Below are 27,569 nucleotides of genomic sequence, written 5' to 3'. Positions count from 1 at the left end.
AGGAGGAAGAGTGTGGTCAGTGCTGCAGTGTGTGGTGGAGACGCCGACTGGACTTTCAGGATCCACTCTGGATCAAACTGACCCGGCAGAACCGACGCCGCCGGAGAACCAGCCACAGCAGAGTTACAGCTGCTCAGGAGGGGGGGTCTGTCTGCAGACTGCAGGGAGGGACGGAACCGCTCTGGAAGCTGACCGATCAGAACAGAGTGGGCGAGCTGACCAATCAGAGCACACTGGGCTCACTGGGAGGCGGGGCTTAAGGACACAAGAGTTCTAACAGAGCATTTGAGGGTGAATAGAGACGAACAGTGTGAGGAAAATGACGTGATTTTGGAACATTGAAGCTGTGAATCTGTTCTAGTAGAGCAAAAATAAAATTGTATACATTGAAAATGAGCATAAAAGGTCTCGATCCACATATTTCTATACATTTTTACTTGTTTTAAGTAATTTTATCTGGTGAAAGTGTCCAGTTTCACTGGCAGATTGTGTTTCAGTACCTTTGCTTAGCTCAAGACCTCATCCACACCATCAGACTCACTCTGATCCTCTGCACCTTCAATCTAGCAATTATATCCTGTACGTCTTCTATCCATATCCTGTACAATCTGGAAGGTTCTCTATCAGTGTTCTGTCCCTGAGAACCTGCATCTCATTTATTATCTCCCTCAGACTCACAGCACACACAGAACTTATTACTGTACAACTGCACAGTGGAATAGTGCCGTGCAAGTGTGTATTGTGTATATGTGTCTATCGCTGTTGTCAGATCAAAACCTTGTATCTCCAAAACGGTAACTTTACAGGAGAAGGTACAAACTTACTCTACTTTTAATGGAAGTCAATGGAACCAGACGGCTTTCCAAGTCATTTTAGATCATTTCTATTGGTCCATTCATCATGAAATTTATGCACGATATAAAGGACGACGGGTACTTTCAAGTCATATCAAAAACTAAAAAAACGACAGAAATGGAGATACAAGGTTTTGTTCCAACAGCAATATTCAGAGTCAGTGTGTGTGTGTGTGTGTGTGTGTGTATAAATTCTATAAGGGAGCTACGCATCCTAGATTTTCGCTTACTTTCCAACACGTGTAAATGTGATGTGACAATAAACGTGATTTGAGTTGATGTGATTTTGATGTGATTTGAGTTGAGTTGATGTGATTTGATGTGATTTGAGTTGATGTGATTTTGATGTGATTTGATTTGAGTTGATGTGATTTTGATGTGATTTGATTTGAGTTTAATTGATGTGATTTTGATGTGATTTGATTTGAGTTGATGTGATTTTTGATGTGATTTGAGTTGAGTTGATGTGATTTGAGTTGATGTGATTTTGATTTGATTGGAGTTGAGTTGATGTGAGTTGAGTTGATTTGATTTTGATTTGATTGGAGTTGAGTTGATGTGATTTGAGTTGATGTGATTTTGAATTGATGTGATGTGATTTTGATGTGATTTGATTTGAGTTGGTGTGATTTTGATTTGAGTTGATGTGATTTTGATTTGAGTTGATGTGATTTTGATTTGATTGGAGTTGAGTTGATGTGATTTGAGTCGAGTTGATGTGATTTTGATTTGATTGAATTGATATGATTTTGATGTGATTTGATTTGAGTTGATGTGATTTTGATTTGAGTTGATGTCATTTTGATTTGAGTGGAGTTGAGTTGATGTGATTTTGATTTGATTGCAGTTGAGTTGATGTGATTTGAGTCGAGTTGATGTGATTTTGATTTGATTGCAGTTGAGTTGATGTGATTTGAGTCGAGTTGATGTGATTTTGATTTGATTGCAGTTGAGTTGATGTGATTTGAGTCGAGTTGATGTGATTTTGATTTGATTGGAGTTGAGTTGATGTGATTTGAGTCGAGTTGATGTGATTTTGATTTGATTGAATTGATATGATTTTGATGTGATTTGATTTGAGTTGATGTGATTTTGATTTGAGTTGATGTCATTTTGATTTGAGTGGAGTTGAGTTGATGTGATTTTGATTTGATTGCAGTTGAGTTGATGTGATTTGAGTCGAGTTGATGTGATTTTGATTTGATTGCAGTTGAGTTGATGTGATTTTGACTGGAGTTTAGTTGATGTGATTGGAGTTGAGTTGATGTGATTTTGATTTGAGTGGAGTTGAGTTGATGTGATTTGAATCAAGTTGATGTGATTTTGATTTGATTGAGTTGATATGATTTTGATGTGATTTTGATTTGATTGAGTTGATATGATTTTGATGTGATTTGATTTGAGTTGATGTCATTTTGATTTGAGTGGAGTTGAGTTGATGTGATTTTGATTTGATTGAGTTGAGTTGATGTGATTTGAGTTGAGTTGATGTGATTTTGATTTGATTGCAGTTGAGTTGATGTGATTTTGATTTGATTGAGTTGAGTTGATGTGATTTGAGTTGAGTTGATGTGATTTTGATTTGAGTTGATGTCATTTTGATTTGAGTGGAGTTGAGTTGATGTGATTTTGATTGCAGTTGAGTTGATGTGATTGGAGTCGAGTTGATGTGATTTTGATTTGATTGCAGTTGAGTTTGATGTGATTTGAGTCGAGTTGATGTGATTTTGATTTGATTGCAGTTGAGTTGATGTGATTTGAGTTGAGTTGATGTGATTTTGATGTGATTACGATTTGAGTTGATGTGATTTTGATGTGATTTGATTTGAGTTGATTTGAGTTTGTGAGTTGATGTGATTTTTATGTGATTTTGATTTGAGTTGATGTGATTTGATTTGATTTGAGTTGATGTGATTTTGATTGCAGTTGAGTTGATGTGATTTGAGTCGAGTTGATGTGATTTTGATGTGATTTGAGTCGAGTTGATGTGATTTGAGTCGAGTTGATGTGATGTGATTTTGATGTGATTTGATTTGAGTTAATGTGATTTGAGTCGAGTTGATGTGATTTTGATTTGATTGCAGTTGAGTTGATGTGATTTTGATTTGATTGAGTTGAGTTGATGTGATTTGAGTTGATTTGATGTGATTTTGATTTGATTGCAGTTGAGTTGATGTGATTTGAGTTGATGTGATTTTGATTTGATTGAGTTGATAATATTTTGATGTGATTTGATTTGAGTTGATGTGATTTGATTTGATTTGAGTTGATGTGATTTTGATTGCAGTTGAGTTGATGTGATTGGAGTTGAGTTGATGTGATTTTGATTTGATTGGAGTTGAGTTGATGTGATTTTGATTTGATTGCAGTTGAGTTGATGTGATTGGAGTTGAGTTGATGTGATTTTGATTTGATTTGAGTTGAGTTGATGTGATTTTGATTTGATTGCAGTTGAGTTGATGTGATTGGAGTTGAGTTGATGTGATTTTGATTTGATTTGAGTTGAGTTGATGTGATTTTGATTTGATTGCAGTTGAGTTGATGTGATTTGAGTTGATGTGATTTTGATTTGATTGAGTTGATAATATTTTGATGTGATTTGATTTGAGTTGATGTGATTTGATTTGAGTTGATGTGATTTTGATTGCAGTTGAGTTGATGTGATTTTGATTTGATGGAGTTGATATTATTATGATGTGATTTGATTTGAGTTGTTGTGATTTGATTTGAGTTGATGTGGTTTTGATTGCAGTTGAGTTGATGTGATTGGAGTTGAGTTGGTGTGATTTCGATTTGTTTGGAGTTGAGTAGATGTGATTTTGATGTGATTACGATTTGAGTTGATGTGATTTTGATGTGATTTGATTTGAGTTGATTTGAGTTGATGTGAGTTGATGTGATTTTTATGTGATTTTGATTTGAGTTGATGTGAGTTGATGTGATTTGATTTGAGTTTATTTGAGTTGATGTGATTTTGATTTGAGTTGATGTGAGTTGATGTGATTTGATTTGAGTTTATTTGAGTTTGTGAGTTGATGTGATTTTGATGTGATTTGATTTGAGTTGATGTGATTTTGATGTGATTTGATTTGAGTTGATGTGAGTTGATGTGATTTGATTTGAGTTGATTTGAGTTGATGTGATTTTGATGTGATTTGATTTGCACTAACATTTTAGTGTACGTTTCGTGGAAACCGTCTGTCTCCTCTCCTACATTCGCCGCTGTCTGTGTCTCTACAGTAATACAGATGTGCACACAGTGGCGTCTCTGCTGAAGCTGTATCTGCGCGAGCTTCCTGAGCCCGTGATCCCCTTCTGCAAGTACGAGGAGTTCCTGGCCTGCACCAAACTTCTCAGCAAGGACCACGACGCAGTGAGTGTCCTCCACAAAGCTTTTACAGGACAGCCGATGGTCAACCCAAACTTCGCATAGGACGGAGAGGTGCACTCTTTAAAAAGGCGGTTCTTTAATGAAGAAAAAGGTTCTATATAGAAACATGATCCCATGTTTAGAAAGCGTTCTTCCGATTGATGGAGAATGTGCTGAAGATGGTTCTGTGATTCTGCAGAATCCTTTTTGGTGCCATTTAGATCCACATTCTCCATCAATCGGAAAAACCTTTTCACCATGCAGAGAACCCTGTGACCATGCAGAGGGTTCTGTGAGTGTTCGTGATTTTACATCAAACCATCTAGAACTCATGAAGTACTCTTCAAGTACTCTTGAAGTACCACCTTTTTAGGAGTGATACATGGGGGTGTTGAAACTGTTACGTCACAAATGAGAGCACCAGAACATGAACTAGAACAGTGTGATGACGTGTCGCGTGCCGTTTTTAGACCTATTACATTTGAAGAGTTCGCTGTAACCTTGTTAGGAAGCTAACGCTAATGCTATGAGCAAATGAGCTAAAACCAGAACCATAGGTTCTGCTGGTGGTTCCCATACGGGTGCAGTGCAAAAATGCCTTTGCATTACAAAGATATGACTGAGCGCATTGACAAGCACTCAATTAAAAAAAAAGCCACAGCATTGAAGTTTGTGGTTTACGCTACGTTTACATCACGTCTTCTGTGAGTTTATCGGCTGGTTGTAAAGCAGAAATCTGATTACTGTCTGACTCACGTAGACCTGGAGTTCCTCCCATTATCTGATTACTTAAGCGCATGTAAATTCTCTGATTCTGATTCTCTGTGATGATCAGATTATTAAGCGCATGTAAACATGTTGATCAGATTACTGACTAAATCTGATTCTCTGCGATGATCAGATTATTAAGCGCATGTAAACATGTTGATAAGATTACTGACTAAATCTGATTCTCTGCTGTGATCAGATCATTAAGCGCATGTAAACGTGTTGATCAGATTACTGACTAAATCTGATTCTCTGCGATGATCAGATCATTAAGCGCATGTAAACATGTTGATCAGATTACTGACTAAATCTGATTCTCTGCGATGATCAGATTATTAAGCGCATGTAAACATGTTGATCAGATTACTGACTAAATCTGATTCTCTGCGATGATCAGATTATTAAGCACATGTTAACATGTTGATCAGATTACTGACTAAATCTGATTCTCTGCGATGATCAGATTATTAAGCGCATGTAAACGTGTTGATCAGATTACTGACTAAATCTGATTCTCTGCTGTGATCAGATTATTAAGTGCATGTAAACATGTTGATCAGATTACTGACTAAATCTGATTCTCTGCGATGATCAGATTATTAAGCGCATGTAAACATGTTGATCTGATTACTGACTAAATCTGATTCTCTGTGATGATCAGATTATTAAGCGCATGTAAACATGTTGATCAGATTACTGACTAAATCTGATTCTCTGCGATGATCAGATTATTAAGCGCATGTAAACATGTTGATCTGATTACTGACTAAATCTGATTCTCTGTGATGATCAGATTATTAAGCACATGTTAACATGTTGATCAGATTACTGACTAAATCTGATTCTCTGCTGTGATCAGATGATTAAGCGCATGTAAACGTGTTGATCAGATTACTGACTAAATCTGATTCTCTGCGATGATCAGATTATTAAGCGCATGTTAACATGTTGATCAGATTACTGACTAAATCTGATTCTCTGCGATGATCAGATTATTAAGCGCATGTAAACATGTTGATCAGATTACTGACTAAATCTGATTCTCTGCTGTGATCAGATTATTAAGCGCATGTAAACATGTTGATCAGATTACTGACTAAATCTGATTCACTGCTGTGATCAGATCATTAAGCGCATGTAAACATGTTGATCAGATTACTGACTAAATCTGATTCTCTGCTGTGATCAGATTATTAAGCGCATGTAAACGTGTTGATCTGATTACTGACTAAATCTGATTCTCTGCTGTGATCAGATTATTAAGCGCATGTAAACATGTTGATCAGATTACTGACTAAATCTGATTCTCTGCTGTGATCAGATCATTAAGCGCATGTAAACATGTTGATCAGATTACTGACTAAATCTGATTCTCTGCTGTGATCAGATTATTAAGTGCATGTAAACATGTTGATCAGATTACTGACTAAATCTGATTCTCTGCGATGATCAGATTATTAAGCGCATGTAAACATGTTGATCTGATTACTGACTAAATCTGATTCTCTGCTGTGATCAGATTATTAAGCGCATGTAAACATGTTGATCAGATTACTGACTAAATCTGATTCTCTGCGATGATCAGATCATTAAGCGCATGTAAACGTGTTGATCTGATTACTGACTAAATCTGATTCTCTGTGATGATCAGATTATTAAGCGCATGTAAACATGTTGATCAGATTACTGACTAAATCTGATTCTCTGCGATGATCAGATTATTAAGCACATGTTAACATGTTGATCAGATTACTGACTAAATCTGATTCTCTGCTGTGATCAGATCATTAAGCGCATGTAAACGTGTTGATCAGATTACTGACTAAATCTGATTCTCTGTGATGATCAGATTATTAAGCGCATGTAAACATGTTGATCAGATTACTGACTAAATCTGATTCTCTGCTGTGATCAGATTATTAAGCGCATGTAAACATGTTGATCAGATTACTGACTAAATCTGATTCTCTGCGATGATCAGATTATTAAGCACATGTTAACATGTTGATCAGATTACTGACTAAATCTGATTCTCTGCTGTGATCAGATCATTAAGCGCATGTAAACGTGTTGATCAGATTACTGACTAAATCTGATTCTCTGCGATGATCAGATTATTAAGCGCATGTAAACATGTTGATCAGATTACTGACTAAATCTGATTCTCTGCTGTGATCAGATTATTAAGCGCATGTAAACATGTTGATCAGATTACTGACTAAATCTGATTCTCTGCTGTGATCAGATCATTAAGCGCATGTAAACATGTTGATCAGATTACTGACTAAATCTGATTCTCTGCTGTGATCAGATTATTAAGCGCATGTAAACGTGTTGATCTGATTACTGACTAAATCTGATTCTCTGCTGTGATCAGATTATTAAGCGCATGTAAACATGTTGATCAGATTACTGACTAAATCTGATTCTCTGCTGTGATCAGATCATTAAGCGCATGTAAACATGTTGATCAGATTACTGACTAAATCTGATTCTCTGCTGTGATCAGATCATTAAGCGCATGTAAACATGTTGATCAGATTACTGACTAAATCTGATTCTCTGCGATGATCAGATTATTAAGCGCATGTAAACGTGTTGATCAGATTACTGACTAAATCTGATTCTCTGTGATGATCAGATTATTAAGCGCATGTAAACATGTTGATCAGATTACTGACTAAATCTGATTCTCTGCGATGATCAGATTATTAAGCACATGTTAACATGTTGATCAGATTACTGACTAAATCTGATTCTCTGCGATGATCAGATTATTAAGCGCATGTAAACGTGTTGATCAGATTACTGACTAAATCTGATTCTCTGCTGTGATCAGATTATTAAGTGCATGTAAACATGTTGATCAGATTACTGACTAAATCTGATTCTCTGCGATGATCAGATCATTAAGCGCATGTAAACATGTTGATCTGATTACTGACTAAATCTGATTCTCTGCTGTGATCAGATCATTAAGCGCATGTAAACGTGTTGATCAGATTACTGACTAAATCTGATTCTCTGCTGTGATCAGATTATTAAGTGCATGTAAACATGTTGATCAGATTACTGACTAAATCTGATTCTCTGCGATGATCAGATTATTAAGCGCATGTAAACATGTTGATCAGATTACTGACTAAATCTGATTCTCTGCGATGATCAGATTATTAAGCGCATGTAAACATGTTGATCAGATTACTGACTAAATCTGATTCTCTGCTGTGATCAGATTATTAAGCGCATGTAAACATGTTGATCAGATTACTGACTAAATCTGATTCTCTGCTGTGATCAGATCATTAAGCGCATGTAAACATGTTGATCAGATTACTGACTAAATCTGATTCTCTGCTGTGATCAGATTATTAAGCGCATGTAAACGTGTTGATCTGATTACTGACTAAATCTGATTCTCTGCTGTGATCAGATTATTAAGCGCATGTAAACATGTTGATCAGATTACTGACTAAATCTGATTCTCTGCTGTGATCAGATCATTAAGCGCATGTAAACATGTTGATCAGATTACTGACTAAATCTGATTCTCTGCGGTGATCAGATTATTAAGCGCATGTAATCACAATTTACAGACAAGTAGCTTTAATTTTTTTTTTCTCACTCTGTTTACCTGTCTGTCTATCCATCTGTCTGTCTGTCCATCTGTCTCTCTCTTTTTCCAGGGAATGAAGGAGTTGAGAAGACAAGTGGAAAGTCTACCTCTAGTGAACTATAATCTGCTGAAATACATATGCAGGTACTGATTGTATTTTATTCCTCTTTAAACCCTCTGGTTAAAAGTTTGGGGTGTGGTTTTATGGACAGTCTGGTTTCTGAACGTTAGTGTAGAAATGTTAGACGTGCTGAATGATGACCAGAGCTGTAGATCATCAAGAAGTCTTAAATAAGTCTTACTCCACACTGGATACGTCATCACTGTGTATGATGGCGATCCTGTTACTGTCACTCTTCCTTCCTTTCTTCTCTCTGCAGATTAAACAGTGAATAAACGGGATGGTTTTCTCTCCGCAGGTTTCTGGATGAAGTGCAGTCGTATTCCGGAGTGAATAAGATGAGTGTGCAGAACTTGGCTACAGTTTTCGGGCCAAATATTCTGAGGCCCAAAGTGGAGGATCCAGTGGCAATAATGGAGGGTGAGGCTTTTTTTTTCAGAAGTCACGAAGCAGAAAATCTGCTGGCATCTGCAGTTTTACTGCCAGTTAAGGTTCCACACGTCTCTCTTTCAGAAAGTATCTGAGGTTTTTAGTATCCAGGGGGCTAAACAAGCAGGAAAAGATATGAAAATATGATGCTTTGAATGTGCCTGGTCAAAATGCATTATATTAAATACAGTATTCAAGTGTTTTTTTTGTCAGTGTACCTAATTCTCTGCATATACACATATTGTAATTAACCTTGAATTTACTAAATGATTCATTTTAGAGACTGAATAATTCACAATAGATACTAAATAAAATATAATAGATACTGAACAATTCACAGTAAATGCTGAATAATTTATAGTAGATACTGAATAATTCATACTAGATGCTGAATAATTTATAGTAAATACTGAATAATTCATAGTAGATACTGAATAATTAATATTAGATGTTGAATAATTCATAGTAGATGCTGACACATTAGTAGTAGATACTGAAATATTATAGTAAATACTGCATGATTTATAGGAGATGCTGAATAATTCTTTCTATATATTTAATAATTTGTAGAAGACACTGAATAATTCATAGCAGGTACTGAATTATGCAAAGCAGATTCTGAATAATTAGCCCTGGAAACTGTATAATTTATAGTAGATACTGAAAACTTCACAGTTGCTACTGTTTTAATCTTAAATGTTAAGATCAGGGCAGTGGATCAACGGAGGTGCTGATTTAATACGCCCTGTATTGGCCTGAGTCTGTTTGAAATATCTCGATGGTAGAGGTGTGTTAACTTGCTCTGAGCTCGTTGTTCTCTTTGCTTTGTGTAGGGGCGGTTCTGGTGCAGCAGCTCATGGCCGTCCTCATCGGCCAGCACAACGTCGTCTTCCCCGCGGTCGAGGACAGCAGTCCCGGCGCTGTGGAGCTGAGCAACAACAACAACAACGACCCCTCCAAACGGGCCACCGGCCAGCAGCAGAACAAAGAGAATAACAACACCAGCCCCCGGTGCACCTGGGAGTCCCCCGACTCGCCCACTCGGGTCGCATTGGATAACGGTTCTCCTCGTTCAGGAAGCCCCCGGAATGGACCCACAGTCCCACGCTTCGAGGTAGAGCTGAATGATATCGACAGCATTTCACAATTCTGATATGCCAATAAAACAGGAAGCAGAGATTAGTCGGTTGAGCTGAAAACAGAACAGTGTCCAATATTTGATCTTTACACTGTTTTTGGTAAATATACACATTCTAAACCTGATGCCTGGGACAGGAGCATGTTTACCCGGAGTTACGGCACTTTTCCTTTTAACAGCACTTAATAATCGCTTGTGTACTGAAGAAACAAACGGGTCAAGGTTAATTATAATACATGTATGTGGAAAAAAATATGTATACCGAAAAAAATCAAATGCTGTAATTAATATGCATTTTGACCAGGCACGTTCAAAGCATCATATTTTCGGTGTTTATTCTGGGGATTCGTTTTTCCAAACTTCTTTTCCTGCTTGATTAGCCCCCTGGATACTAAAGCCTCAGATACTTTCTGAAAGAGAGACTTGTGGAATGTTAACTAGCAGTGAAACTTTCAGCAGACTTTTCTGCTTCGAGACTTCTCAAAAAAAATGCCTGATTTTGAAAGTGGATTTTTTTTGTTATACAAGCTTTCAGTTGAGCAACCGTACAGGGCCTTTGTTGACATATATTGCCCTCATAATGTGGCACACATTGTAAGTGGGAGACAGTTCTGGACTGCAGGCAGGTCAGTGTAGCACCTGCACTCTCTGATTACACAGCCTTGTAGTTGTAACACATGCAGAACATTTCTTGCTGTTCATGACATCATGGACGTTCCTGAAAAAGCATGTTCAGTGTTTATGGAGCTTTGACAAAGGTGCAGGTTACCCACCTCCCCACCACCACCCAAGACAGATGCTGGATTTTGAACTTTACACTGGTAACAATCTCAATGGTCCTTTTCTTCTTTGGCCTGCAGAACACAACGTCCCTTATTTTCATATACAATCTGAAAGGTGGACGTGTTAGACAACATTCCACTGAGCATTAGTCCATTTCAGATGAGCTCGAGCCCAGAGAAGTTGACGGTGTTTCTGGATGTTGTTGTTCCAGAGTGCAGAGTCCATTGTGAAACTGCACTTGTGGATGCAGAGACGGATGGTGTTTTTAACAGCGGTTTATGCAGTTAATAAGTATTCCTGAGCCTGTGTGGTGGTCTCCATCACAGAAGCATGCTGGTTTTTAATGCAGTGCAGTCTGAGGGGTTAAAGATCACAGACATTAAGTTTGAGTTTTCAACCTTTTCGTTTACAGGCAGAGATTTCTCCGGATTCCATGAATCATTTGACAAAATTATGCAATGTAGAGTGTGAAAAACCTAACATGCCTAAAAGCGCTCATTAAGGAATGTTGTTTTTAAAGAGACTGTATGCTGTTGCAACTAGTTGGACTATATACTCTTTTATACCCAAGCATGATTGCATCACCTGCTTAAGATGTTAAGATGCCCCTGCTCCTTTTCTGGACTGTGTTGTAGGCATCCATTTCAGAAGGAGCACATATGTAAAAGCCTGTGTACAGTTTTTGTTACAGATCAAAGTAGATTTATATATTGAATAGCATTTGTATATTTTTGCCATATCACCCCGTTTAGACGGCTCACTTGTATAATGCATTTAATATACATGGATCAGGTGTAACGTCCTGACCACCTCCTACCAGCACAACACACATTAACACACCAACACCACGTCAGTGTTACTGCAGTGCTGAGAATGACCCACCACTCAAATAGTACCTGCTCTGTGAGGGTCCATGGGGGTCCTGACCACTGAAGAACAGGGTAACAGAGTATCAGAGAAACAGATGGACTACAGTCTGTAACTGTAGAACTACAGAGTGCAGCTATACGGTCAGTGGAGCTGATAAAGTGGACAGTGAGCGGAGAAACGAGGAGGTGGTCAGAATGTTATGCCTGACCGGTATAAGTATTGATATGTGTCCTAACTTCAATAACGACTAATAAATATTGATTATTCTTGCGATTGCAGTTTGAGGTGACCCGCAGTCCGCCTCTGATGGTGAAGAAGAACCCAGCGTTCAGCAAAGGCAGCAAAGGCATCGTCACCAACGGCTCCTTCAGCTCTTCTTCCTCATCCTCAGCCGAGGCCGGGCAGGAAAAGGGTCAGATCCAGACGCTGCCCAGCACAGGCACTTTACAGTCCCGCCGCACCAAGATGGGAGTGCAGAATGGCGGCGTGCGAATGGGCGTGTCCAGCACTGACGTGGTTAACGGGACAGCAAACGGCCGCAATAACGGGCTCTGGTCTCCTGCTGGCTACGTGACGCTTCGGGAGGGAAAAGGACGGGATGGCTGCGAACAGCAAAACCGCCTATCCACCTACGATAATGTCCAGCAGGTAACATCTGCACAGCCATGTCTCAGCAGCAGCAGCTGTGAGGACAAGCAGAGTGTGGACAGCGCCACCTGGTCCACTTCATCCTGCGAGATTTCACTGCCAGAAAACTCCACCTCCTGCCGCTCGTCCACCACCACCTGCCCCGAACAGGACTTCTACACCGGAGCCTTCGAGGACCCACTGCTGGACGGGATGGTGCAGGAGGAGCGAAGGGACGCTAATGGAGGTGGAGGAGGGAGGGGCAGCAGGGGGACGAGCAGCAGCGAGAACAGCGAGGTGGCATTTCCTCTGAGTAACGGAGCAAACAGCCACAGCGCCCTGCACAGTCTGGTGGGCAGCCTGAAGCAGGAGATGCTGAAGCAGAAGAGCGAATACGAGGCCAGGATTAAAAGGTGAGACTTTCAGGGGACACTGACATTAAACAACCACCTAAGCACAGTTAGCTTACACTACACTGACTGCCTGAATCACTCAGGACAGAGTTTAAAGCTCTGCTGCTGGTTTTTGAAGCTCAAAATGGCCTTAAAGCTCCTGACTGTCTGAGATCTGCAGATTCTGACCTTCTGAACTTCAGTAAAACACAGAAAACATGGAGAGACTTTCAGTTCTTCTGCTTCTAAACTGTGGAGCTCACTTCAGCTTGTACTAGACAGTCGAGCTCAGAGCTTCAGTAAAACTCTCCTCCTCTTTAACTCAGAGCTTCAGTAAAACTCTCCTCCTCTTTAACTCTGAGCTTCAGTAAAACTCTCCTCCTCTTTAACTCTGAGCTTCAGTAAAACTCTCCGTCTCTTTAACTCTGAGCTTCAGTAAAACTCTCCTCCTCTTTAACTCTGAGCTTCAGTAAAACTCTCCTCCTCTTTAACTCTGAGCTTCAGTCAAACTCTCCTCCTCTTTAACTCTGAGCTTCAGTAAAACTCTCCTCCTCTTTAACTCTGAGCTTCAGTAAAACTCTCCTCCTCTTTAACTCTGAGCTTCAGTAAAACTCTCCTCCTCTTTAACTCTGAGCTTCAGTCAAACTCTCCTCCTCTTTAACTCTGAGCTTCAGTAAAACTCTCCTCCTCTTTAACTCTGAGCTTCAGTAAAACTCTCCTCCTCTTTAACTCTGAGCTTCACTAAAACTCTCCTCCTCTTTAACTCTGAGCTTCAGTAAAACTCTCCTCCTCTTTAACTCTGAGCTTCAGTAAAACTCTCCTCCTCTTTAACTCTGAGCTTCAGTAAAACTCTCCTCCTCTTTAACTCTGAGCTTCACTAAAACTCTCCTCCTCTTTAACTCTGAGCTTCAGTAAAACTCTCCTCCTCTTTAACTCTGAGCTTCAGTAAAACTCTCCTCCTCTTTAACTCTGAGCTTCAGTAAAACTCTCCTCCTCTTTAACTCTGAGCTTCAGTAAAACTCTCCTCCTCTTTAACTCTGAGCTTCAGTAAAACTCCTCCTCTTTAACTCTGAGCTTCAGTAAAACTCTCCTCCTCTTTAACTCTGAGCTTCAGTAAAACTCTCCTCCTCTTTAACTCTGAGCTTCAGTAAAACTCTCCGTCTCTTTAACTCTGAGCTTCAGTAAAACTCTCCTCCTCTTTAACTCTGAGCTTCAGTAAAACTCTCCTCCTCTTTAACTCTGAGCTTCAGTAAAACTCTCCTCCTCTTTAACTCTGAGCTTCAGTAAAACTCTCCTCCTCTTTAACTCTGAGCTTCAGTCAAACTCTCCTCCTCTTTAACTCTGAGCTTCAGTAAAACTCTCCTCCTCTTTAACTCTGAGCTTCAGTCAAACTCTCCTCCTCTTTAACTCTGAGCTTCAGTAAAACTCTCCTCCTCTTTAACTCTGAGCTTCAGTCAAACTCTCCTGCTCTTTAACTCGGAGCTTCAGTAAAACTCTCCTCCTCTTTAACTCTGAGCTTCAGTAAAACTCTCCTCCTCTTTAACTCTGAGCTTCAGTCAAACTCTCCTCCTCTTTAACTCTGAGCTTCAGTAAAACTCTCCTCCTCTTTAACTCTGAGCTTCAGTAAAACTCTCCTCCTCTTTAGCTCTGAGCTTCAGTAAAACTCTCCTCCTCTTTAACTCTGAGCTTCAGTAAAACTCTCCTCCTCTTTAACTCTGAGCTTCAGTAAAACTCTCCTCCTCTTTAACTCTGAGCTTCAGTAAAACTCTCCTCCCCTTTAACTCTGAGCTTCAGTAAAACTCTCCTCCTCTTTAACTCTGAGCTTCAGTAAAACTCTCCTCCTCTTTAACTCTGAGCTTCAGTCAAACTCTCCTCCTCTTTAACTCTGAGCTTCAGTAAAACTCTCCTCCTCTTTAACTCTGAGCTTCAGTAAAACTCTCCTCCTCTTTAACTCTGAGCTTCAGTAAAACTCTCCTCCTCTTTAACTCTGAGCTTCAGTAAAACTCTCCTCCTCTTTAACTCTGAGCTTCAGTAAAACTCTCCGCCTCTTTAACTCTGAGCTTCAGTAAAACTCTCCTCCTCTTTAACTCTGAGCTTCAGTAAAACTCTCCTCCTCTTTAACTCTGAGCTTCAGTAAAACTCTCCGCCTCTTTAACTCTGAGCTTCAGTAAAACTCTCCTCCTCTTTAACTCTGAGCTTCAGTAAAACTCTCCTCCTCTTTAACTCTGAGCTTCAGTCAAACTCTCCTCCTCTTTAACTCTGAGCTTCAGTAAAACTCTCCTCCTCTTTAACTCTGAGCTTCAGTAAAACTCTCCTCCTCTTTAACTCTGAGCTTCAGTAAAACTCTCCTCCTCTTTAACTCTGAGCTTCAGTAAAACTCTCCTCCTCTTTAACTCTGAGCTTCAGTAAAACTCTCCTCCTCTTTAACTCTGAGCTTCAGTAAAACTCTCCGTCTCTTTAACTCTGAGCTTCAGTAAAACTCTCCTCCTCTTTAACTCTGAGCTTCAGTAAAACTCTCCTCCTCTTTAACTCTGAGCTTCAGTAAAACTCTCCTCCTCTTTAACTCTGAGCTTCAGTAAAACTCTCCTCCTCTTTAACTCTGAGCTTCAGTCAAACTCTCCTCCTCTTTAACTCTGAGCTTCAGTAAAACTCTCCTCCTCTTTAACTCTGAGCTTCAGTAAAACTCTCCTCCTCTTTAACTCTGAGCTTCAGTAAAACTCTCCTCCTCTTTAACTCTGAGCTTCAGTAAAACTCTCCGTCTCTTTAACTCTGAGCTTCAGTAAAACTCTCCTCCTCTTTAACTCTGAGCTTCAGTAAAACTCTCCTCCTCTTTAACTCTGAGCTTCAGTAAAACTCTCCTCCTCTTTAACTCTGAGCTTCAGTAAAACTCTCCTCCTCTTTAACTCTGAGCTTCAGTAAAACTCTCCTCCTCTTTAACTCTGAGCTTCAGTAAAACTCTCCTCCTCTTTAACTCTGAGCTTCAGTAAAACTCACCTCCTCTTTAACTCTGAGCTTCAGTAAAACTCTCCGTCTCTTTAACTCTGAGCTTCAGTAAAACTCTCCGTCTCTTTAACTCTGAGCTTCAGTAAAACTCTCCTCCTCTTTAACTCTGAGCTTCAGTAAAACTCTCCTCCTCTTTAACTCTGAGCTTCAGTAAAACTCTCCTCCTCTTTAACTCTGAGCTTCAGTAAAACTCTCCTCCTCTTTAACTCTGAGCTTCAGTAAAACTCTCCTCCTCTTTAACTCTGAGCTTCAGTAAAACTTTCCTCCTCTTTAACTCTGAGCTTCAGTAAAACTCTCCTCCTCTTTAACTCTGAGCTTCAGTAAAACTCTCCTCCTCTTTAACTCTGAGCTTCAGTAAAACTCTCCGTCTCTTTAACTCTGAGCTTCAGTAAAACTCTCCTCCTCTTTAACTCTGAGCTTCAGTAAAACTCTCCTCCTCTTTAACTCTGAGCTTCAGTAAAACTCTCCTCCTCTTTAACTCTGAGCTTCAGTCAAACTCTCCTCCTCTTTAACTCTGAGCTTCAGTCAAACTCTCCTCCTCTTTAACTCTGAGCTTCAGTAAAACTCTCCTCCTCTTTAACTCTGAGCTTCAGTAAAACTCTCCTCCTCTTTAACTCTGAGCTTCAGTAAAACTCTCCTCCTCTTTAACTCTGAGCTTCAGTAAAACTCTCCTCCTCTTTAACTCTGAGCTTCAGTAAAACTCACCTCCTCTTTAACTCTGAGCTTCAGTCAAACTCTCCTCCTCTTTAACTCTGAGCTTCAGTAAAACTCTCCTCCTCTTTAACTCTGAGCTTCAGTAAAACTCTCCTCCTCTTTAACTCTGAGCTTCAGTAAAACTCTCCTCCTCTTTAACTCTGAGCTTCAGTAAAACTCTCCGTCTCTTTAACTCTGAGCTTCAGTAAAACTCTCCTCCTCTTTAACTCTGAGCTTCAGTAAAACTCTCCTCCTCTTTAACTCTGAGCTTCAGTCAAACTCTCCTCCTCTTTAACTCTGAGCTTCAGTCAAACTCTCCTCCTCTTTAACTCTGAGCTTCACTAAAACTCTCCTCCTCTTTCACTCTGAGCTTCAGTAAAACTCTCCTCCTCTTTCACTCTGAGCTTCAGTAAAACTCTCCTCCTCTTTAACTCTGAGCTTCAGTAAAACTCTCCGTCTCTTTAACTCTGAGCTTCAGTAAAACTCACCTCCTCTTTAACTCTGAGCTTCAGTAAAACTCTCCTCCTCTTTAACTCTGAGCTTCAGTAAAACTCTCCTCCTCTTTAACTCTGAGCTTCAGTAAAACTCTCCTCCTCTTTAACTCTGAGCTTCAGTAAAACTCTCCTCCTCTTTAACTCTGAGCTTCAGTAAAACTCTCCTCCTCTTTAACTCTGAGCTTCAGTAAAACTCTCCGTCTCTTTAACTCTGAGCTTCAGTAAAACTCACCTCCTCTTTAACTCTGAGCTTCAGTAAAACTCTCCTCCTCTTTAACTCTGAGCTTCAGTAAAACTCTCCGTCTCTTTAACTCTGAGCTTCAGTAAAACTCTCCTCCTCTTTAACTCTGAGCTTCAGTAAAACTCCTCCTCTTTAACTCTGAGCTTCAGTAAAACTCTCCTCCTCTTTAACTCTGAGCTTCAGTAAAACTCTCCTCCTCTTTAACTCTGAGCTTCAGTAAAACTCTCCTCCTCTTTAACTCTGAGCTTCAGTAAAACTCTCCTCCTCTTTAACTCTGAGCTTCAGTAAAACTCTCCTCCTCTTTAACTCTGAGCTTCAGTAAAACTCTCCTCCTCTTTAACTCTGAGCTTCAGTAAAACTCTCCTCCTCTTTAACTCTGAGCTTCAGTAAAACTCTCCTCCTCTTTAACTCTGAGCTTCAGTAAAACTCTCCTCCTCTTTAACTCTGAGCTTCAGTAAAACTCTCCTCCTCTTTAACTCTGAGCTTCAGTAAAACTCTCCTCCTCTTTAACTCTGAGCTTCAGTAAAACTCTCCTCCTCTTTAACTCTGAGCTTCAGTAAAACTCTCCTCCCCTTTAACTCTGAGCTTCAGTAAAACTCTCCGCCTCTTTAACTCTGAGCTTCAGTAAAACTCTCCTCCTCTTTAACTCTGAGCTTCAGTAAAACTCTCCTCCTCTTTAACTCTGAGCTTCAGTAAAACTCTCCTCCTCTTTAACTCTGAGCTTCAGTAAATCTCTCCTCCTCTTTAACTCTGAGCTTCAGTAAAACTCTCCTCCTCTTTAACTCTGAGCTTCAGTAAAACTCTCCTCCTCTTTAACTCTGAGCTTCAGTAAAACTCTCCTCCTCTTTAACTCTGAGCTTCAGTAAAACTCTCCTCCCCTTTAACTCTGAGCTTCAGTAAAACTCTCCTCCTCTTTAACTCTGAGCTTCAGTAAAACTCTCCTCCTCTTTAACTCTGAGCTTCAGTAAAACTCTCCTCCTCTTTAACTCTTGAGCTTCAGTAAAACTCTCCTCCTCTTTAACTCTGAGCTTCAGTAAAACTCTCCTCCTCTTTAACTCTGAGCTTCAGTAAAACTCTCCTCCCCTTTAACTCTTGAGCTTCAGTAAAACTCTCCTCCTCTTTAACTCTGAGCTTCAGTAAAACTCTCCTCCCCTTTAACTCTTGAGCTTCAGTAAAACTCTCCTCCTCTTTAACTCTGAGCTTCAGTAAAACTCTCCTCCTCTTTAACTCTGAGCTTCAGTAAAACTCTCCTCCTCTTTAACTCTGAGCTTCAGTAAAACTCTCCTCCTCTTTAACTCTTGAGCTTCAGTAAAACTCTCCTCCTCTTTAACTCTGAGCTTCAGTAAAACTCTCCTCCTCTTTAACTCTGAGCTTCAGTAAAACTCTCCTCCTCTTTAACTCTTGAGCTTCAGTAAAACTCTCCTCCTCTTTAACTCTTGAGCTTCAGTAAAACTCTCCTCCTCTTTAACTCTGAGCTTCAGTAAAACTCTCCGTCTCTTTAACTCTGAGCTTCAGTAAAACTCTCCTCCCCTTTAACTCTGAGCTTCAGTAAAACTCTCCTCCTCTTTAACTCTGAGCTTCAGTAAAACTCTCCTCCTCTTTAACTCTGAGCTTCAGTCAAACTCTCCTCCTCTTTAACTCTGAGCTTCAGTAAAACTCTCCTTTATTTTAGATTTTCCGCTATTTTACCTTCATCAACATTCCATGTATTTTTCTTTTTTCTCCTTATCTCTCCGTCTCTGTGTCTGCAGTCTGGAGCACCGTAACCTGGAGTTGGAGACCGAGATGGTGACGTTGCGTGACGAGCTGGAGCAGGAGAGGAAGAAGTTCACCATGGTGGAGATCAAGCTGCGCAACGCAGAGAGGGCCAAAGACGACGCGGAGAAACGCAACGAAATGCTGCAGAAGGAGATGGAGCAGTTTTTCTCCACTTTCGGAGACCTGACCGCCGACCCTCGGCGCCCAGACCGAGCCAACACCATCTGGATTCAGTGAGCCGGGGGGGCAGGACTGATCCGTGGACAAAGGGACGACTGTGAACCCTTCAGAGACGATCCAGGACCAGCTTTCTTACCTGTAATGGGCTCCACTCTGACTCGAACTTGACTAAGCTGTGTGGGTGAAGCTCAGTGAGCCAAAAGTCCAAACTGGACCGGTCCAGAACGGCATAGTAAGATTATACCATTTGGATCCAGCCAGATCAAAGAGAGGGATTTTATGCGGGTCCGCAAGTGAAGAATGGATGTCTTTACCCAAAGAAGGACACAATCCTAGGAGACTGGAAAGGTTGCATTATGGGTTATGGAGTCTTCAGCCTTAACTGATGGAGCTGCTCTGAAAAGGCCTGCAGGAGAACCAAGAATGTTGTGATCCAACCAGAAATGTCCTGTGACGTGTTCTCATGCGTTCTGTGTAAATAAAGCGAGATCTTGGAGGCAGAGATAAGATGTATGTATAAAAAGCAAGCTAAGATATTTTAATGTGTGTCTGATATTTAAGCGGAGATTATAAATGTCACATTTTATCTGTTTTTATACCGAGGCTTTTCCTTGCACTTAGCATTTTGTTTCTGTTCTCAACACGGTACGTTGATGTTGTTTATCCTGGACTCCACTCTAGACTAGTCAGTTGATCCGCTGTTGACTTTTTAAAGAGGAATTCCACCGTTTTTCCAAATTTCTGCATAAGTGTGTGAGGTGTGATCAGAGGTTCAGAGGGTTTGGTGTGAAACGGTTCAGACGTCTCTACAGTGGTGGTGATGGGAACCAGGCGTCGCCATGACTACAACACAGATACAGACACTTTATTTACCATCCAGAACCACCAGAGAACCTACACGAGTCTTCTGAGCTTATATGGAATGTTGATGATGGAAAATCTGGAATAATGAGTTTTCTTTGGGGACTATTTTGCCGCACAGCGCCCTGCATGTCTCCCTCCACCATGAATGGAGTTGAAGTTCTCTAAACTCTCATAAAACAGCGTCTCAGTCATCAGGCAGTGAATTCAGAACCAGCTCATGTAGGAACTTTCTGTAGGAGCTTTTAGAGGGACGTCTGGTTCCTATCACCTCCACTGTGAACGGTTCTGACTCAGTAAGTTTATCTAGAACCGAGCGTTTCACACCAAACCGCTCTGAACGACTCTGTTTACACCGTAAACATGTAATTATGCAGGAATTCCTGTGGTTTAACTCATGATGACCCTTGACCAAAAGCAAGGAGACATGCCTGTAAATGCTCTGTACCTCCTGCTAGGAGCTCCAGCTGTGAGTGCAGTATAGAAATCATACTGATTCATATTCGGTGTGTTTGAATCATGTTGGACCTGTTCTTCATGTGTTTGTCCGCAGGCATGTCTGAGGTTCAGCTTCTTTCTCAGCGTTTTATTGAGTCTACTGTGGAAACAGACATTCAGTAAAAATGCTAATTAAATTATGTGACCTCATTCGTTTCATAGTTTGTTGATTTTCTTTGAAGATGGATGTTTGTTTTTATTGCTTGCTGTGATGTTTGGGTTGGAGTGTGGGGGTGGAGGGGAGACCACACAGACAAAGGCCGTGGGTGGCCGGACAGTGAGAAAATGAACGTTTTTAAGGCAGACACAGAAAAACATCCTCCCGCTCATGTTACAGTACTTACCCCATCTGAAAATGATTTAAAGATCTCAGTAAGTCGCACAGCAGCTCAGACAACAGACATCAGCAACAGAAAACAGATGGGGGGGGGGTGGGGGGTCATGTGACCAATCTGTTTCTTATTATATTGTTTTATTATGAATGCAGTATTTCAGTTTGGCACGTTTGGTCCTTCAGTTTATTTACTTCTCCAGTAATTGTGTTTATAGTAATATAGTTGCATGCAAGATGTTTGAAACCCCCCCCCCCCCCCCCCCCAAGGAAATTCCTCGTTTTGTTGATTTACTGTATGAAAATAAGTTACACATCGTCTACAGAGAACACTTTTCTTGCATATTTTAATACACAATTATTGCTTATTTATTTACTCGACCATATTGGAGAAAAAACAAAAGATAAAATACGGCCAGTGCAAAAATTATAGCACATATTTAATGTTTTATTTTTCTGATATGGTAAATTCACAAAATAAATAACCGTTTTGTGCTGAAATGGGCAGAAAACTGTGATATTCAGGGCGATATTCAAGTTCCCTGTAGGGAAGGATCAGTAAACTTTCACTTAGAAAATCCACACATCATGTCATTTGACCGGGGTTATTTAAATTAGGGGTGGCTGTTTCATGTCTAGTACCGAAACTGATACCACAGTCATGGGAATCTGGTGATACCAATCCGATGCCATCTTTTTTGCCCTCTTAAACAACTAATCTGTTAATGATACATTTGTCTGGATGCACTTTGCTTAACTGAGCCATCTAAACAACATTACACTCGAACTGTGAAACAAATAGTGCACGTGACCCAGTTATGCTCTTTTTACTTGAACTATTTCACACACAGAACTGTTTCTTTGGTCAGCACGATTCAAACATCCATAAATACAATTTAAAGTACAACTTTGTGCAAAAAATGTTTAACTCCTTTAATGATCAAAGCCCAAAATTGTATTACACACTTCTATAACCTAAGAACAGCTCAGCCAGTTTGCACTGAAGTACCTGTAGTTACTGAGTAATAAGCCTCAGTAATTTAGGCAAATATATCAGATTGTACTTTTTTTTTTCTACCTATATCCAGTCCAGTGATTTTGACCAATATCGATACTGAGCATCGGTAATGCAGTAGTTCTACAATTACAGACTGTAGTCCATCTATTTCTCCATATAAACTCACGGCCTCATCAATGAAAGGTGAGCACCAACGAGCAGGTATTACTTCGTCCTCTCTTGCATTGACTTACACTGAAAGCTGAGAGTGTTTTTGCCTTCGACTGTAAAGTTACTATTTTGGAGATTCTTGTTTTTCTTTGAACAGCGACGATTTGCACAGACATTTAAATTTGCACGGACCACAAATGAAGAATTTATTCCACACACAGTCTAATGACAATTAACAAGAACACGTTGAGCCAAAAATCCATCAGGTGGAAATATTTATGAAAAACTTTACATTGAAAAAACACAAAGCCACACGTTTAAGATGAGACAGACGTTTATTATCCCACTGGGGGAAATTTGCATTGTTACAGCAGAAAACACAGCAAGCAGATAAAGAGCAGTAAGTAGACAAAGATGTGCATCATACACAACACTAATATAAGATATACTATAGAAATAAATAAATAAACAAGGCGTCTGTTAGCAGAAAAATATCAATAAAAATAGAACTAAGAAACTACAAACTTACAGTTTAGACACGCAGTTGTGTGGATATTCCACATTTCTGAGCAGCTCATGACTGGATATCACGCGGAAACTGTAGATATTGCTCAGTAATGATTAGAGATATCACACAGAACGTGTGTATGTACTGCACTTGTACCATCCATCAGCAGCAGATACTGCACATTAATTAGAGGTAGGATAAGACACAGGTCTAGATACAGGTCTAGATATAGGTCTAGATATATTTCTTTAGCAGTCTGATTCTCCACAAGGGGGCGCGCTTATTATTATTTTGATATGTTGGTTCCTAAACTGCAGCATTTCCTCTGTAATGAAGGTGTTAACAGTGAGTCTGTGCTTCTGGGAAGGCTTTACACTAGATGTTGAACATTGCTGTGAGGATTTGATTGAGCATTAGTGAGGTCAGGTACTGATGTTGGATGGATCTGGGTCATTAACTCATCCCAATGGTATTGGATGGAGCTCGATCAGTCCAGAGAACACAGTTGCACTGCTCCACAGCCCAATGCTGGGGGGGCTTTATACCCCTCTAGCCCACACTAGTTAAATTCACTCAGTATAAAGGCTTCTCTAGATAAATATAGTCTGTGACAGTGATTGTATGATTCCTATAAAGGGGGATATTTTGGAAGGTAGGACCTAGTAAAGCTTTGGAGACCCCCAGAAAGTGTGCTTTTCACAGAGGACCCCAGTGGAGGGCTGCCTGCTTATTGCCTGTGGAATGTGGCATCCAAAAAAAGTGCCCACAGAGCGTTCCGGCGGCCAGCACCTTTCACTTCGCACCTCTTCACTGGGAGATAATAGGCTTAGAGCCCGGCCTGCGAGTTCCCTCTGAGGTGCACATTACAGAAGAGAAGCAATACAGGAATATTTTCACGCCACGCTTGATCCAAAGAGTGCAAACCTCAGAGCGAGCGAGCTGGGGGACCAAGCACAGAATGGAACATCTTTCATGCAAGGATAGTCTTTTGTTGTTGATCGTTGGCAAGAAAAAGACCCAGAAGGCTGCAGAGTCTCGCTGGAAGCAATAGAGCTATTTAAATGAAAATGGAGCGTGTTAATGGCACAGGAAGGTTTTCCTGAGAAAAATAAAGAGCTAACAGCAGATCTGATTTGTTCCAGAGTTTGAAGGAGCTTCACTCACACAACTGAAAGAACTTCAGTTTAACTCTTTTGTGCTCGGTTCCATTACTCTTTAATAAAACTGTAACTAGGGCAGAATTTGTGGAATGTGATGGGAACTGGAGCAGATTCCAAAAGGTGATTCCACACAATCATTTTCTCAATTCTAGATTCCAGACATCCAGACATTGAGAAGAAGGTCCTAAATGCAATGTTCATTAGCTGATAATTATGATCGCTCAAAGACTCAAAGACAAATTAAATGTGCTTTATTGAAATGTGTGTAGACATAGAGTAACCAAGGGCATGAGTGTAGTGTAGAATAAAACATTGAAATATATGTACCAGGACTTAAGATTTAGCATGGAGTAACTATGGAAATGCGAGGGTAACTCCACCATGGAAATGTTTGCGTAACCATGGAAATGTGGGTGTAACTCTACTATGGAAATGTGAGTGTAACTCTACCATGGAAATGTTAGCGTAACCATGGAAATGTGAGGTTAACTCTACCATGGAAGTGTTTGCGTAACCATTGAAACAGATGCTGTCCTCTGAAGCATATCCATATGTCTGAATCCAAATGATGTTGAGACTGGTGCTGACTAGTCTTGTCTCTGTCTCAACATCATTTGGACTCGGTTTTGTCTCGGTCCCAACATCATTTGGACTCGGTTTTGTCTCGGTCTCAACATCATTTGGACTCGGTTTTGTCTCTGTCTCAACATCATTTGGACTCGGTTTTGTCTCTGTCTCAACATCATTTGGACTCGGTTTTGTCTCGGTCCCAACATCATTTGGACTCGGTTTTGTCTCGGTCTCAACATCATTTGGACTCGGTTTTGTCTCGGTCTCAACATCATTTGGACTCGGTTTTGTCTCGGTCCCAACATCATTTGGACTCGGTTTTGTCTCGGTCTCAACATCATTTGGACTCGGTTTTGTCTCAGTCCCAACATCATTTGGACTCGGTTTTGTCCCGGTCTCAACATCATTTGGACTCGGTTTTGTCTCAGTCCCAACATCATTTGGACTCGGTTTTGTCTCGGCCCCAACATCATTTGGACTCGGTTTTGTCTCGGTCTCAATATCATTTAGACTCAATCTTGTCTTGGTCCCAACATCATTTGGACTCGATCATGTCTCAGTTCACACTTCATTTAGACTGTCTCATCTAGCTCTGGACAGCATTTGGACTGTTGTATGTAATGAAAGCATCTATATATATATATATATATATATATGTTTAATAATTCATGCTTAGACGTTAAAGCTCTACAGATTTTATTTTTATTTCAGTCAGAAATAAAAAAAACTATTATGACTCCTTATGGGGAATGAAAGATCCAAAAAGTGTCTGATGAAGAACAGAGCTTTATGAATTCTTCCTTGAGGTTTTGCAGTGTGTGTGTTTCTGCGTGTGATTTATACGACTAATGTCCATAGAAGAAAACGAAATGAAAGGAAACATTAGTCTGAGGCAGAAAGCGAGGAGATGCTGCTGTAATTATGTTTCCTTTAAGCGAATGTTTTTGTGTACTGCTGATGAGAAACGTCTGGTTGAGTAATGTCCCATGATTTATCCCAGAATAATTTTAGGGGTAATTAAACCCAAACAATAAGTCTGATCTCCACTTAAAACAGCTGAAAGGAAAAGAAGCAAATGAAAAGTGAGAAATAATAATAACACATTCACATTAAAATCCAGTCCTGATGTGTTGATTCTCAGCTGGAGCTAAAAGACAGTAAAACACTGCTGAACTCCCTTTACACAAAAATCACTTAGAAACTAAAATCACTCAAAAATAAAAGCTGACAGCTGTTTTTCGCACATGTACGGCTGCTTTTATCAGCCTCAACATCATCTGGACTCAGTCTTGTCTCAGTCTCAATATCATTTAGACTCGGTCTTGTCTAAAGACGCTGAACTTGGTCTTATAGAAATGTGCAGCTTGTACAGCAGAGCAGATTCACTGTCCTCTGAAAATAACAACACACAGACATTAATGTCTAAATAGCTGGCAGCTCAAGTGAGTCCACCTCACAGTGGACGTGTCCAGATTGTGCCCAAAGCGTCAATATTCTGTGTGACCACCATTATTATCTAGCACTGCCTGAACCTTCTTGGGCAGGGAATTCACCAGAGCTGCACAGGCTGCTACTGGAATCCTCTTGTTGTCGTCTTGGAGGTGTGTTTGGGGTCATTATCAAGTTGGAAAACTGCCATGCGGATCAGTTTCCGGAGGGAGGGGATCATGCTCTGCTTCAGAAGGTCACAGTACATGTTGGAATTCATGTTCCCCCTCAATGAACCGCAGCTCCCCAGTGCCGGCAGTGTTCATGCAGCTCCAGACCATGATGCTACCACCACCATGCTTGACTGTAGGCAAGAGACCGTTGTCTTGGTGCTCCTCACCAGGGCACCACCACACATGCTGGACACCATCTGAGCCAAACAAGTTTATCTTGGTCTCGTCAGACCACAGGACATGGTTCCAGTAATCCATGTTCTTGGACTGCTTGTCTTCAGCAAACTGTTTCCGGGCTTTCTTGTGCGTCAGCTTCAGAAGAGGCTTCCCTCTGGGACGCAGACAGATGCCATGCAGACAGAGTTGATGCACTGTGTGCCGTATGGTCTGAGCACTGACAGGCTGACTTCCCACTTCTTCAACCTCTGCAGCAATGCTGGCAGCACTCAGGCATCTATTTTTTGAAGCCACTCTCTGGATACGACACTGAACACATGGAGTCAACTTCTTTGGTGGACCCTGGCGAGGCCTGTTCTGAGTGGAACCTGTCCTGGAAAACCGCTGTATGACCTTGGCCACCGTGCTATACCTCAGTTTCAGGGTGTTAGCGGTCTTCTTATAGCCCAGGCGTCTTTGTGGAGAGCAGCAATTCTATTCCTCACATCCTCAGAGATTCTTTACCATGAGGTGCCAGGTTGAATATCCAGTGGTCAGTGTGAGTGAATTGTACCCAAAACACCAAATTTAACAGCCCTGCTCCCCGTTCACACCTGGAACCCTGTAACTCTAACGAGTCACACGACACCAGGGAGGGACGACGACACGATTGGGCACAATCTGGACACCTTCACTGTGAGGTGGACTCACTTGTGCTGCCAGCTGTTTAGAGATTAATGTCTGTGTGTTGTTCTTTTCAGAGGACAGTGAATCTGCACTGCTATACAAGCTGCACACTGACCACTTTAACTTATATCAGAGTTTCAGTTCTACAGTGTCAGTTGAGGCGACGCATGTGCGGAGACAAGTGAGATTTATTATGGGCAAATCCAAAATCAAGATAGTCCAGGGTCAGATGGCCAATACGGAGAACAGGAGGGACAGACATGACAAAATGAACACAGAACTCCAAACAGACCAGAAATAAATAAAACAACACATCCACTTCGAACATTACATCCAACAAACCACACAAACAAACATCCAAACAAAGACCAGCACAGACCAGGGCAAACACAGGGCTTTAATACACGCCAGGATAACGAGGGACAGGTGGGAAACAGGTGGAAACAATCAGGGGCGGAGTCACGAAAAAAGGGGGCAGGATTGTGAAAACCAAAACAAAAAGGCACATGGACTACTGGGGAGAAAACACAACACAAGCACATGGGGGACTGGGAGGAGCCAAGGACCAGGACCAAGTCCTGTTTCCGCATCAGACAGCTTGAATCAGTAACAGCAGAACCTTCCTCCCCTAT

At 40.7% G+C, this 27,569-nt stretch overlaps 1 protein-coding gene across 6 annotated transcripts in view; it reads left to right on the top strand.

The window, feature by feature from the left end:
- arhgap24 (Rho GTPase activating protein 24) overlaps window positions 1-20,171 on the top strand; it is a 255,642-nt gene extending 235,471 nt beyond the window's left edge. For all 6 annotated transcript variants that reach the window (XM_037546000.1, XM_037545996.1, XM_037545995.1 and 3 more), the window contains 6 exons: window positions 4,095-4,227; window positions 8,679-8,752; window positions 9,028-9,149; window positions 9,992-10,272; window positions 12,229-12,989; window positions 19,151-20,171. In XM_037546000.1, the coding sequence (XP_037401897.1) occupies window positions 4,095-4,227; window positions 8,679-8,752; window positions 9,028-9,149; window positions 9,992-10,272; window positions 12,229-12,989; window positions 19,151-19,394 (1,615 nt within the window). In that variant the 3' untranslated portion in view covers window positions 19,395-20,171. The remainder of the gene's footprint in view (window positions 1-4,094; window positions 4,228-8,678; window positions 8,753-9,027; window positions 9,150-9,991; window positions 10,273-12,228; window positions 12,990-19,150) is intronic.
- The last annotated feature ends 7,398 nt before the right edge of the window (window positions 20,172-27,569 follow it).

Source organism: Pygocentrus nattereri, chromosome 16, assembly GCF_015220715.1.
Source record: "Pygocentrus nattereri isolate fPygNat1 chromosome 16, fPygNat1.pri, whole genome shotgun sequence".
Taxonomy (NCBI): Eukaryota; Metazoa; Chordata; class Actinopteri; order Characiformes; family Serrasalmidae; genus Pygocentrus; species Pygocentrus nattereri.
This window is presented reverse-complemented; position numbering and strand designations above follow the sequence as displayed.